The 12,733-nt window shown below is 46.0% G+C and overlaps 1 protein-coding gene across 1 annotated transcript in view; it reads left to right on the top strand.

Moving 5' to 3' along the window:
• Positions 1 to 12,733, top strand: part of HDAC1 (histone deacetylase 1) — a 200,333-nt gene that overhangs the window by 75,674 nt on the left and 111,926 nt on the right. The window contains exons 4-5 of the mRNA XM_069622473.1: positions 295 to 369; positions 749 to 887. Of these exons, the coding sequence (XP_069478574.1) occupies positions 295 to 369; positions 749 to 887 (214 nt within the window). The remainder of the gene's footprint in view (positions 1 to 294; positions 370 to 748; positions 888 to 12,733) is intronic.

Below are 12,733 nucleotides of genomic sequence, written 5' to 3'. Positions count from 1 at the left end.
AGGCGGGCTATATAAATAAACTAAGTATGAAAGGTATTGGATACTCCCGCCCTCTGCACACCTTATTGCAGGGGCATTAAGGTGTGCAGAGAATTTGGATACTTTTCTTTTGCTACTTGAGATTTTGTATCCCAGCCTGCAGTGGGTGACCATGTACAATAAAACACACAATAGCACAAGTCAATGCTGGTGGTGCACCAGTGATTGATGCCCGCCTGCTGCACCACGCAGAGTAGGGGAGCTGGTTACCATTCTTCTGTTTCCTGATATCACTTTTGTATTTTTTTATTTCAGTCAATGTTGGCGAGGACTGTCCTGTGTTCGATGGGCTCTTTGAGTTCTGCCAGCTGTCCGCCGGAGGCTCTGTGGGTGAGAAAAGGGGGAGAGCTGCTGTACAGGTGCTAAGGGGGGAGGAGGGGGTGCATAGTTAAATTATGGAGGGGGTATGGGAGAGCCCCAATGCTACAGGTGCCAAAGCAATGACCTGGGAACACATGGTGACCCACCGGAAGCCAGTGGGATTGCTGCAGTGAGATGGGTGGGGGGGGGGGGGGGTGCAGGGAAAGGCTGCACGGAAGGTAGGGGAGAAGATTAACCACTGTGTAATCAAGAATTGATGGTGGCCAAGGTGAGGACCTTCGACCCCGACCCCCCCCCCCCCCCCGCCACCCTCCTTGTTTAGTGTGGTGACAATCTTGGTGGGCTGTTTCCAGAGAGCTCAGTATAATCTCTGCATGTTTTCTTTTAGCTAGCGCTGTTAAACTGAACAAGCAGCAGACCGACATTGCCGTGAACTGGGCGGGTGGCCTCCACCATGCCAAGAAGTCTGAAGCGTCTGGGTTCTGCTATGTGAACGACATTGTCTTGGCCATCTTGGAGCTATTGAAGTGAGTGCAGTGCTTTTGGTGAGGGGTTGTTTGCATTCAGCCTGCATATTGATCTCTAGATCGGTTTGTAAATAAATCACTGTAAACGATTTGCTGTCACATTCCATCAGTGAGTGAATCACCCTTTATGAGAAAGGGGAGTGGGACAAATGGCACCAAGTGGGTTCCTGTCTGCTTTGCGTAAAATCACTTATTGGTGGGTGATGGAAGGAGCCCACCCGGGCTCAGGAGTAGGTTTTGGAGACTGCTTGGGATGTTTCCCCAGCTAGTCCAGCACACTCAAAGCTCAGAGTGTATGCCATCCTATGTATCGATATCTGTATTGGTGCGGTTGCACAGTGGTGTCCAATGCAAAGTGAGTGGGTGGCAGCTTGGATTCGGAAGCACCTCTTGGGCCGCCCATTTGGAAAATGAAAGCAGCATCATGGTGGCTGGTGTATGCTGAAGTGCTTGGGTGTTAATGTTTTCCTCAAATACGTTTGAAGTGAGGATACTGCAAGGCATTTTTGTGGCGGTGTTGCAGATTCCTCAGAGAATTCTTTTACATGACTGCTGAGAATGATGCAAACACATTTCAAGAGATATTAGATGAGTCATTAACAAGCAGTACATCATATAGTCTGCCACCAACTATGTTGCCACAGCTTATCCTGGATGTGGCCACCAAAAATGGTGTGCTAGTTGGAAGCTGCAGTTTCACAGTGGGCAAACACATGTTTGTGCAACATCACTGAAGCAGTGCCTGATGGGATGTGCACCCAACCTTTAGGGTGAGCTCTGTCTTAAATTCAAATTTTATATATTTTGTCCCCCTCGCTCTAGGTACCTCCTGCCCCTCCATTGTCACCGACGGAAAAACGACTTCAAGCGCTCTAATGTAGAAAGCGCCCCGCCCTCTGAAAATCGTGGGCAGATGATGGTATTTGTGCACCGGGTACTAGATTGCGCTCAGTGTTGGTTGTGCAGCACCATGTGGTTAAGCTGTGATTCACTTCATGCACAAAACACAGCCCTGCTGCCACACAGCCTATTCTATATGTTGGTGGCACTGTCTGACTCTGGTTTTGCCAACAAAAGTGCTGTCACACTTATAATTCAATCTCCAATTTCAGATTTTGGAGGGCCATCTCTAGACTCAGGAAACCAGATATGTCAACACTGCTACCCACCCCATCTCCATTCCACTTAGGAGATGCTTGTTAAGTCTTTATTTTAACTTTGTATTCTAGAACTTGTCCCAAATTTCCCCACTATAGACCCACGGCTCCAAGTCTCAGAATGCAAAGTTAAAGCCGGGACTGGAGTAGCCCTTCCCGACTGGAGTGGGGCATGTTGGAAATGTATGTAACACCAACGTTCTCACAATTAACAATATTTCCCACCATCAAATACCCCTGACTTGACATAGTATTGCCTTTAACATTTATATTTTCAATCACAAACCTGGTCCTGAACTTGAACATACACTTTGAATGGATTGTGTCCTCCCACGTATTCCTCGTGTTATGATAAATATTATTCCAGCTTCAGCTGCTCTGGACATTTCACGGGGGGGGGGGGGGGGCTGTGTGCTGTCATACTTCGAGGGCTACCTTTCTACTGTCGACATCATTAGTATGCAGAGCGCACCAGCTCCCATTGGCTTTAGTTCTTTTTTCCGAGCGTAACGAATTACAGCACGCTTCAGTTCTTTACTGAATGTCTTTGCTGTCGGCTCCATCTACTCCTAAAACGGGCTTCCATGAATTGCAAGACTGCGGTACAAAGATGTCGATCACCAACCCCCATCGCATATGCCTGTCGTGTCAATCACCAACCCCCATCGCATATGCCTGTGGTGTCTCTGAACCGATCACCTTAAGTCTGAGTGTAACGCCTGTCTGGCGATTACCAAAAAGGCTGATGTAGCGTAAAGGTAAACTGGCGGAGGGTAGGTTACCTACGAGTTCCAAAAAAAGAATCAAATATTCTCCAGCATTGGCTCTTTCATGGATTCACATGCTTAGAATATTCCCCGTCGTCAGGCTGGGAATCCTCAGTAAATTATATAGACCTTTTCCATAGGAAAAATTAGGACACTTTTGTGTCCTATCTACGTCGTTTTGGGCCACGTACGCCTGCGCCACTAGGACGTAAAGGTATAAGATGCCCCACCCCCGCGGCTCCCTCAGATTTCAACCGTCTTCCAAAATAGTAGGATTACCTCGAGTATCTACTATTTTTGCTAGGTTGTGTGTATTTCTTCTTCGACTTCCCTCGAATGTCTGGAAAGGCGTTGTTTCGTTCGTGTGCTACTTGCGGTCTTAAAGTATATGAAGGTGATGGGCATATGGACTGTATTTACTGTCTTCACCCTCATCATTCGACCGACACGTGTGAGATCTGTCAAGGCTTCTCCCAGAAGACCCTGAAGGACCGAAACGGACGCCTGGTAACTTGGCTCAATGACTGGGCGGGTGCGTACCCTGCATCGGAGGTAGGCTCTACTGCCTCGAGATCTAAATCTCCGGTGCCCCCTCATTGCTCTGCGTCGGCAGAGCCTCCGACGAAGAAACCACGTACATCGGAAAAACGCCCCTCTGATAAACATCCTGCGAGGGACTCTTCGTCAAAGAAAACGGGCAGGTACTCGCTCCAGGACTCTGTCGACCAAAGCCCAGGAGATCTGGCATTGGGCCCTCCGCCAAAGGATATATCTATTGGCGTTCCACTTACCAGGAGTCAAAAATGAATGTGCAGGTAGACTCTCTCAGCAGAGACTACACGAATGGGAATTGAACGACCAACAACTACACCGTGTCTTCAAAAAGTGGGGTCGTCCGGCCCTAGATCTCTTCCTGACGAGAGAGAACAGGAAGTGCCCACAATACGCGAGCAGGTGGCCACAGCAAGACTCACTGGGGGAAGCGTTCTCTTTCCTGTGGACGGACAAGTTTTTGTATGCGTCCCCATTCTTATTGTGGAAACTGGCTTTTCTGGTGGCTATTACTTCGGCTCGACGTCTGGTCAAAAATACAAGCGTTAGTGATCGATCCACCATATTTGAGGTTTTTCAAAAATAGTCGTGTTGGCTACTAACCCTCATTTCATTCCTAAAGTCCCTACCATGTTCCATAAGCACTCTTCTATGGTGCTACCGACGTTTTTTCCAACACCTTCGTCTGCTGCGGAGAGGACTCTCCATACGTTGGACGTGAGTAGGGATGTAACGGTATACCGTTAAAGATACCGTGAACCACTCAATTGAACAATAATAACCGTCACATTGTTTATACCGGTATACCGTTAAGTGTGCTTTTTAATCTGATTTGGAAAGGCTGCAGTAAGCAGGTGCTGCGCAGTCTTGGTCTTGTACTGTTGGATGTGCCATCTGCGAAGTAGTTTCAGTTGGTGCAGTTTTTAATTACATTCCATAAACCACACGTGCCTGACACAAAATCAATATGTTAGCAATAGGAAGAATACAGTGCCAAGAAGGAAAAGGGTTTACTTTGGGTTGGCGGCTTTGGGTTTATATATTTATAATGGATAATGTTTGCTAAACATGCGACAATGGGGGGGATTTCCCTGGTTCTATCATTGAATTTACATATAATAAGTCACACTGCGAAAGGCTGTAACGCAAAGAGAGCGTGTGTGTGTGTGTGTGTGTGTGTGTGTGTATGCGCACAAGCTTATACCACCATCAGCCTCCATTGATCTGTGGCATGCAGGTTATAAAGATGGCAACATATTCATCTTCACCAGCAGCCAGTGGGGGACCTAAAAGCCTAAATTACCACTTAAGAAAAGCTAAGTTTGCTTTGCCAGTCGCAGCAGGCTCCCCCATCCCCCACCCGCAGTCCTTTCCACACATGTTTGTGTTTGGTGGAAGCAAGGGGTGGCATTTCAGTGGAAAGTATGTTGAAAAGCCCAATTCTGGCCCTGGGTGCCTGGTTTTGTTTCTGATAATTTATGACCTTTTAGAAAATATTTGTTAAGATTAGTTAACTCCACCTGCTATACCGCGATAACCATGATATACCGTCATTTGGCAAGAAGGTTATCATACAGTCATAAAACTAATACCGTGACACCCCTAAACAACGTGAGAAGAGCTCTGAAATTTTACCTCCATCGCACTCAAAATCTCAGGGACACAAGACGGCTATTTGTGGCTTATGGCCCTTCGGCTAAAGGTAAAGCAATCTCAAAACAAGGACTGTCCCGATGGGTGTCATCTACCATTTCTTTTTGCCACTCAAAAGCTGGGAAACTGCTGGAAAAACGTCCACAAGCCCATTCGACGAGATCCACTTCGGCGGCATTGTGGTCCGGGATTCCGCTGGGAGATATGTCAGGCGGCTTCCTGGTCGGTACCACATACGTTTACCCGACATTATTGCCTCGAACAACATGCTGAGGATACACAGATGGGTCGTGCAGTCCTACGGCACCTGTTTCAATAAGGTAGGCCCCAATAAAGGGGGTATATCCTTTGGCTAATGTACTTTAAAGTGTTTATTTTTTTATTTTTTTTTTTTTGCTGTTCATGTACTATGATTTGAAGTTTAGCCATGGCGAATATGCATTTATGGGGTTAGTGTTATTGGTTTGCATACACACCTCCAACTATGGGGGATACTGCTATACCATCTATTCTAAGCATGTGAATCCATGAAAGAGCCAATGCTGGAGAAGGGAATAGTTTCTTATTTCTCCAGCATTGGTATCTTTCATGGATTCACATGCGCCCGCTGGCCTCCCCTAGCATGCAAACCAGATGAAACCCGAAACCCCCCCGCCCCATAATACTTTGGGGGTCGAAATCTGAGGGAGCCCCAGGGCGGGCTACTTACACCTCTACGTCCTAGTGGCGCAGGCGTACACGGCCCAAAACGACGTAGATAGGACACACGTGTCGCAATTTTTCCTATGGAAAAGGTCTATAATTTACAGAGGATTCCCAGCCTGACGGGGAATATTCTAAGCATGTGAATCCATGAAAGATGCGAATGCTGGAGAAATGGAGTTACAGATAAGAAACTATTCCCTTCTCATTGATATTAAAGGTCTGAAACTTCTTAATCGAGGTGGATTGTGCCATTATTCTTCAAAGAAAGCAAAACCTGCGTCACGGGTCACCTTCGACCTCTAGTGATTCCTCAGCCCGCGGTAATGGGATGTCCAACCAAGTCTGACACCCTAGCAAAATGGGGTGCATTTCGAAAAGAAATGCTAAGCTTTGAGAATGCGCCCCAACCCCTCGGAGGAGAAGCGGAAAGTCCATAACCCTGCCGATCTGCATCAAGATTGCAAAAGGTACGTTGAAGAGACAACCTTATATTAGAGTCCGAGGCATAAGCCGGAACTACATCGAGGGAAATCTCGATCCGATGAGAAATTGTCATGGGCTCCGACAAGCCAGGAATCCAGTCCTCTGAAGAAACCCAAAAAATCAGCAACTCAGACGGCCTCGCTAACGCCATCGGCGTCGGAGCATTCGACACCTGTGTCGAAGTAGACTCCACAAAATGTACACTAATTTCGAAGTCGTCAACTATTTCGTCAAAGTTGTCGAAGCCCATGGCTCCGCAGGAATCGTTTTCAAACCCTTACCAAAACATATATTTTGAATCTTTAACTTCAATTTATGAAGACAATGAGCCCTCGAATGACAATACATCATTTTGGTACCCCAAATGTCCCAGCTGAGTTACATTTCTGACAAGGAAAACCTGCAGCCAGTGGTAAAGATAACCTTTCCAGATTTGGAATTTGGGGACCCAGATCCTTCTGACCACGTAGACTCATCGTACAGACAACTAATGAGCAAGGTGGTTGAATTTTTGGGTTGAAGCAGGTCTGCACCACCTTTCGAGCAGGATTTTGATTTCCATTTATAAAGCGCACAAACTGCCCTCGGGCATCGAGGCCCTGTTACAGAATATTCCCTTAATAAACATTTTATGTGCAGGTATACAGATTAGGCATATACAGTACTCATGTTCCGAGGTTACAGGGGAATAGCGAAGCAAGTAGGGTCTACTTAAATAGTTTGGTTTTGAGAGCCTTTCTGAAGACCATGAGAGAAGTGTCAGATCTTGGTTCAAGTGGTAGTGAGTTCCTGGATTTTGGTGCTAATACTTCGAAACTGGATTGTGAGTTGGTGTGAGTAAATGTCTTGTTTGGGTCTGAGTGTTTGAGCTTGGTGTATTTGTTCCGCTAGGTAGGAAGGTGCTGATTGTGAAGGGCATTTGAGTGAGGATGACCTAACCTTTACTGGATCGGGGTCCCCAGAGATCCAAGTTTGCCCTTTCATATTGCCCTACAAAAGTCTATTTGGATAACACCAGAAACGGCAGCTGCAGTTAAATAAGAACTTAGCAAAAAATATAGGCCATCCAGCAATGACCCAGAATATTTAACAAAGCAGCCAACACCAGAGTTTGGTGGGTCAGGCTGCTACATCTACTAAACAATTTGCATATCCTTTTATCCCTCCCGATAGAGATGACCAGCTAGTGGATGCCTGGGCTAGAAAAATGTACTGCTGGAAGTATGGCTTTAAAATCTGCAAACACAACTTGTGCCTTGTAGAAAATCACATTTACCATCTGACTGCGTAGCTATGGTGGCTGATCACATCCCAGAAGAAGACTGCTTCCTGGCTATCAAGGATGGTAAGGAAGCAATGTGTGAATGCCTCCAGTCAGGATACTGCTGCCATTACAGGTCCATGGCAATTAGCACCATGCTGTGCAGAGTAAGTCTGGATTTGCACCAGATGTGCCGTCTAGACTCCTCAATATTCCCTTGATGGCTTGAGACCGTCTGACAGCAAGGCTGAAAGTTTGGAAAAGCTACAGACCTTGAAAGCAGTGGTTAAATCTGTGTGCTGTCATTAGAGAGCCTCAACGCTCCTACCCCGGTTCATCATCTTGGAGGGGCAAGATTCTGCTACTCTGTTGGAAGAGGATGAGGACAGGCCTGCCATAGAGGTCAGACGTTTCCCTCGTGGTGGACGAGGGAAATGTGCGAAGTCGGCCCAAGCACCTTCAGCTGCCTCAAAACCTCTGACTCAACCCCGATGGGAGGCAGAATTTCTCAGCATCTGAATGAATGGTGGGGCATTACTTCAGAGTCTAGGGCACTGGAAACTGTAGCCCAGGGTTACTGCCTTCCCTTTCTCAAAAGGCCCCAGGACCATCCATCAGGGAACACTTATTTAAAAATTCCAGATCAGCTCCGTGTGCAGGAAATGTTGACCCTGCTAGAGCAAGGTGCTATAGAACCGGTACCTGTGGCAAGAGGAACAATGTTTGGTACTTTCTCATTCCCAAAAAGGATAGAGGATTTACACCCATCCAGGAAGCAAGAGTTCAAGATGGTTACCCTTTCTCGGATTCTTCAGTCTCTCCAACTCCAGGATTGGATCATTGGACCTTCAGGATGCTTACTTTCATGTGCCTATCCATCAGAAGCACAGAAGGTAGGTACCTCAGGTTAGCGGCTCTATCAATTTCGAGTTCTGCCATTTGGGCTTACCGCCGCCAGAGGGTGTTCACCAAGTTGATGGCGGTGGCAGCAAGTGTCAAGCGGGGGGGTCACTGGGTGTGGGGGGGGTGGAGGGGGTTTAAATTGACATCTACCCCTATCTGGAGTATTGGCACGTTCACCCGAGAAAGCCCAGGAACATCTCAGCGTAAACTACCACTCTCTCCAGACTGGGCTTCTCTGTCAATTACAAGAAGTCCCACGTAATGCTATCTCAAAGACTCCAGTTCATTGAAGCAGTCCAGGATGCTTCCTCAGGAAAAGCCTCGCCACCTGAGGTAAGGGCTCAACACATTCTGCAGATGGTCACTAAATTCCAGAGTGGCCAGCGTCTTCTGGCCTTTGAGGTTGCTCGGCCTCATGGGATCCTGCATTTATTTTTCTTGGTGCCAGAGGCTCGTCTGAGAATGAGATCTCGCTAATGGGCTCTCGGGACTTAATGGTCTCAATTTCCGGCAGGATGTCGGACCCTCTTCAGGTTCCAAGCGAGTCGCACTGGATCTTCTGAGGTGGGCTTGTGAGAACAATATTCTGAGGGGAAATATTTTTGGCAGCCATGCCCAGAGATGACAATAGTGACGGATGCCTCATTCATGGGGTGGGGAGCTCACACCAAAGATCTGAGTCGTTGGTCTCCATCGGAGTCCAAATTAAACATCCTTTTGGAGCGGAGGGCAATCTGACTTACCCTGAAGGCCTTTCTGCCCTCTTTACGGGGAAAGAATGTCTTGATAATGACAGACAACACAGTGGCTATGTACTACCTCGACAAGAGGGGTCGTGTAGGGTCACTACTACTGTGTAGAGGCAATGCATCTCTGGTTCTGGGCAGTTCAAGAAGGAATCTCCCCATCAGCAGTTTAGCCGGCGAGGAGAACACCGATGCTCTGAGCAGGCAGAGTAGTCTCCCACGAGTGGGAACTAGCTCAGAAGTCCTTCAAGAGATCTTCGCGTGGATCTATTCACAGCCAGTGGCAACAGGAAGTGCGAACTGTACTGCTTCAGGGAATTTCCCCCAACAGGAGCTCTAGGGAACAAGTTTTTAGCAGACAGGGAGTTTCCACTCTTGTACGTGTTTCCTCCAGTCCCCGCCATTCATCGTCTCATCAAGAGGTTGAGAAAGTTCGGGAAATCCATGATTCTAATTGCTCCGGATTGGGCCAGGAGGACATGGTAACCAGACATTCTGGAGACGTCCATCTGTCCTCCAATGCATCTTCCACAGAGGGGGGAGGACCTTCTCTTGCAAGAGGAGGCTTGGGTTCTCATCCAGAGGTCCAGACTCTCAACCTTCACACATGGCTTCCGCGAGGTTGAGCTATAAGGATTGGGACCTCCCAGATGATGTAATCTTGCTTTCAGCCAGGACAGCAACAAAATCTTTGTACCGCTTGCGTTGTAAAGTTCAGCATTTGTGCAGGTATAAGAATGGGGATCCTTTTTTCTGTGTGATACACCATGTTGCTTTTTTTGTTTGTTACATTTGGCGAATCTGGAGCTCCAGATTGGAACAATTAAAGGTTACCTGGCAGCGCTGTCTATTTTAAAGCGCTCTTCAGAGGATTAGTCAGATTTTACAATCCCTCCGATTGTGCAATTCCTAAAGGGTCTTACTAATGTATTTCCACCATTTACATTTGAAGTCCCTACATGGGATCTTAACCTGGTGTTATTTCGAAGGAAGGAGCTTGTTGGAAAGCGGATCACTGCGCTGATCTGATGAGTGGTTCGACTGTCTGATATATCCTGCAACTGTTCCAGCGTTCCTAGGTGACAAGGCTGCAGAGTCCTGTGGGATAAGGAACATTTTGGTTGGATCTCTGGTGGTAATGGCGCTGGATCAGTTTATTGCCAATCGTTACAATGGGAACAATGATTACAATTGAATAGGTTCAAGAGAAATGGGTGCTATCAGAATACTCCTGTTTTTTGTCGCCCTCTGCAACAAAGAATAAATATTTCCAAACTCTGTTGTAGAATCAATCTTATTTTTTTATCTAAAGTTAGTACAGTTCAAAATAAAATGGACATTTCAGAGTTAGCAACAAGAGAAAGGGGAGGTCATTGACCTAAAGTACAGAAAATATTTACATCACACAGTCAAAAGTTTTTCGGTAGGACAAACATTTTGTGTGTGCAAGACAATCAAATTTCATTTGTCAAGGAGTTTGCATGAAAATAGCAAACATATAAACAATTGGACATTTACAACATCACTTGAACATTTCGATAAAAACAAGTCATTTTCATTGTGTAAAGCAGCATGGATGTACTGCAGTTGGGGATAGTGCGTCTACACCACGGTGTTTCAGCCGTTTCTAGGTGGGCTTAGTATGCCACATCTGGTATACGGCCTTCATCGGGACAGGGGTCTGTACTGTATGAGGTTTTGTGCTGCAGGGGGAATGGAGACAATTTGTGGAATCAGGAAAAATACAATATTGCAGCTGTTACACTCGAGCAAAGGAAAATACACCGACACAGGCTTATAGAGATTCCCAGAATCTTTATTACAAAACTGAACAGTATTCAACAAAGTACACAAATGGCTATTTGGCCATCAATACATCAGAGACCACCAGCAGGGTTCAATGTGAGCAGTGACAGAATTTCCTAGCTGTACATCAACGCATTTATGCAATTCGTAAAATGATGTCCAGCCCTTTTTACAAGTTAATCATACACTGGGCTAGGGTCGCGCCAGGTTCACTTTCCTAATTTACATATCTCGTGTATGCGGTTTACTTTTTAATACATTTACTAACACACTCCATTCTTAAATCTAACATTTACACTCTTTACATGCTGGTTTAATACAGACCAAACAAATGTTTCACTTATTATATTTGGATAGCATTACTGTCCTTATATACTTGTAGTTTAACTTTGCTAATTCAAGTAATACCCTGCTCCCGAGGTCAACAAAGGACAAGGTCTACATGACCCTAACATATAGCTTGAGGGCAGGTTGGACATTAACTCCCCTACAGAGGTTGGAGAGGTTAAGGCAAGAACAAGGACACACTTGACGGCCATTTTAGATTACAGGGTGACTTTGTATCAAATCCCAAAATGGCGGTTTGTAACCTAAAATGGAGGCTTGATTCAAGATGGCGGCTTACATTAATTTCTAAGGTCAAGACCTTGCTGTAGAGTTATTCGCGTCCAATTCTAAGCAACTTGGCCTAGGCCAATATGCATACAAATCGTTTGTAATAAGAGGCATAATTTAATATCCGGTTTGACAAACCCTCATTTTGGGCTATGCCAAGTGCTAATACTACTTCTGATTTGCTTGCAAGTAACTCCATGCGTCATCGTCTATACACCGCGAATCATTGTCGGACATATCTATTGCCATTAGGTATGATACTAGAGTTTCTTTCAACACATACTCTTTGGACAGCTCTGTTGGGGCGTATATTTTATTCCCTACTACACTTGTTTCTTGCGCGCAACATCCCCCTAATACTGAGCATATACCAGGGAGACACTGTATACAACAACAAAGAAACAAAAAACTTCCCAAGATAATCAGCAGGGCCGAGAACAACTTCCATCCCCATGACCGTAGGAGGTCGCAAAACCATGTACCAAGTTCCCAGTTTCCCTCAGGAACATGTACTTCTGAACTAATAACATATAGATTTTGGATCGCCTTAAAGATCGTTGGAGAGGAGTCTGGAACGTAAACGCGGCAAGCGGACCCCACTAATTTACATACACCTCCTCGCTCTGCCAGGATGACATCTAATGCCATCCGGTTCTGGAGAGCCACTAATCTTATCGCTCTCTGCTCTAACGTCATATTATAGAGTATGTCAGTGGTCCGATTGATGGTTCTCTCCAATACTCTCGCTAGTCCCCTAATATCTTCTGAATTCGTAATTTGCCCAAAAAAATGGCACAAAGGATTTCATAATTTCTCCTAGAGTTTGCGCTGGAGTATCCCCTTTTACACCTCGTCGTGGACGAGTCTTTGAAATTTCTGTAGTACTGGCAATAAATACCCCAGGTAATAGAATCCCTAAATAACAGGTTCCTTGCCAATCCCTGGGCAACCATGGAAATGCCACATTACCGCAAACAAAATAGACAGGTTCGCCTACGTACAGAGGTCTGTTTTCACTAGTCAAATTCGCAACATTGGCGCACTTTCTAAAATTGCCCATTGACCGTGTTCCATTCCTCTGTATGCAGAAGGATACTTAATCGGGGCTATGATTAACAGAATAAGATGGAGGCATGGCATCCTTATTGCCTATAGGAGCCATTTTGAAAAATGAAAGACTGAAAAGGACGAGACAATC

Source organism: Ambystoma mexicanum, chromosome 11, assembly GCF_040938575.1.
Source record: "Ambystoma mexicanum isolate Mex_15411 chromosome 11, UKY_AmexF1_1, whole genome shotgun sequence".
NCBI classification, from domain to species: domain Eukaryota; kingdom Metazoa; phylum Chordata; class Amphibia; order Caudata; family Ambystomatidae; genus Ambystoma; species Ambystoma mexicanum.
The sequence above is the reverse complement of the archived record's forward strand: the minus strand, read 5'-3'. Positions and strand labels throughout refer to the sequence as shown.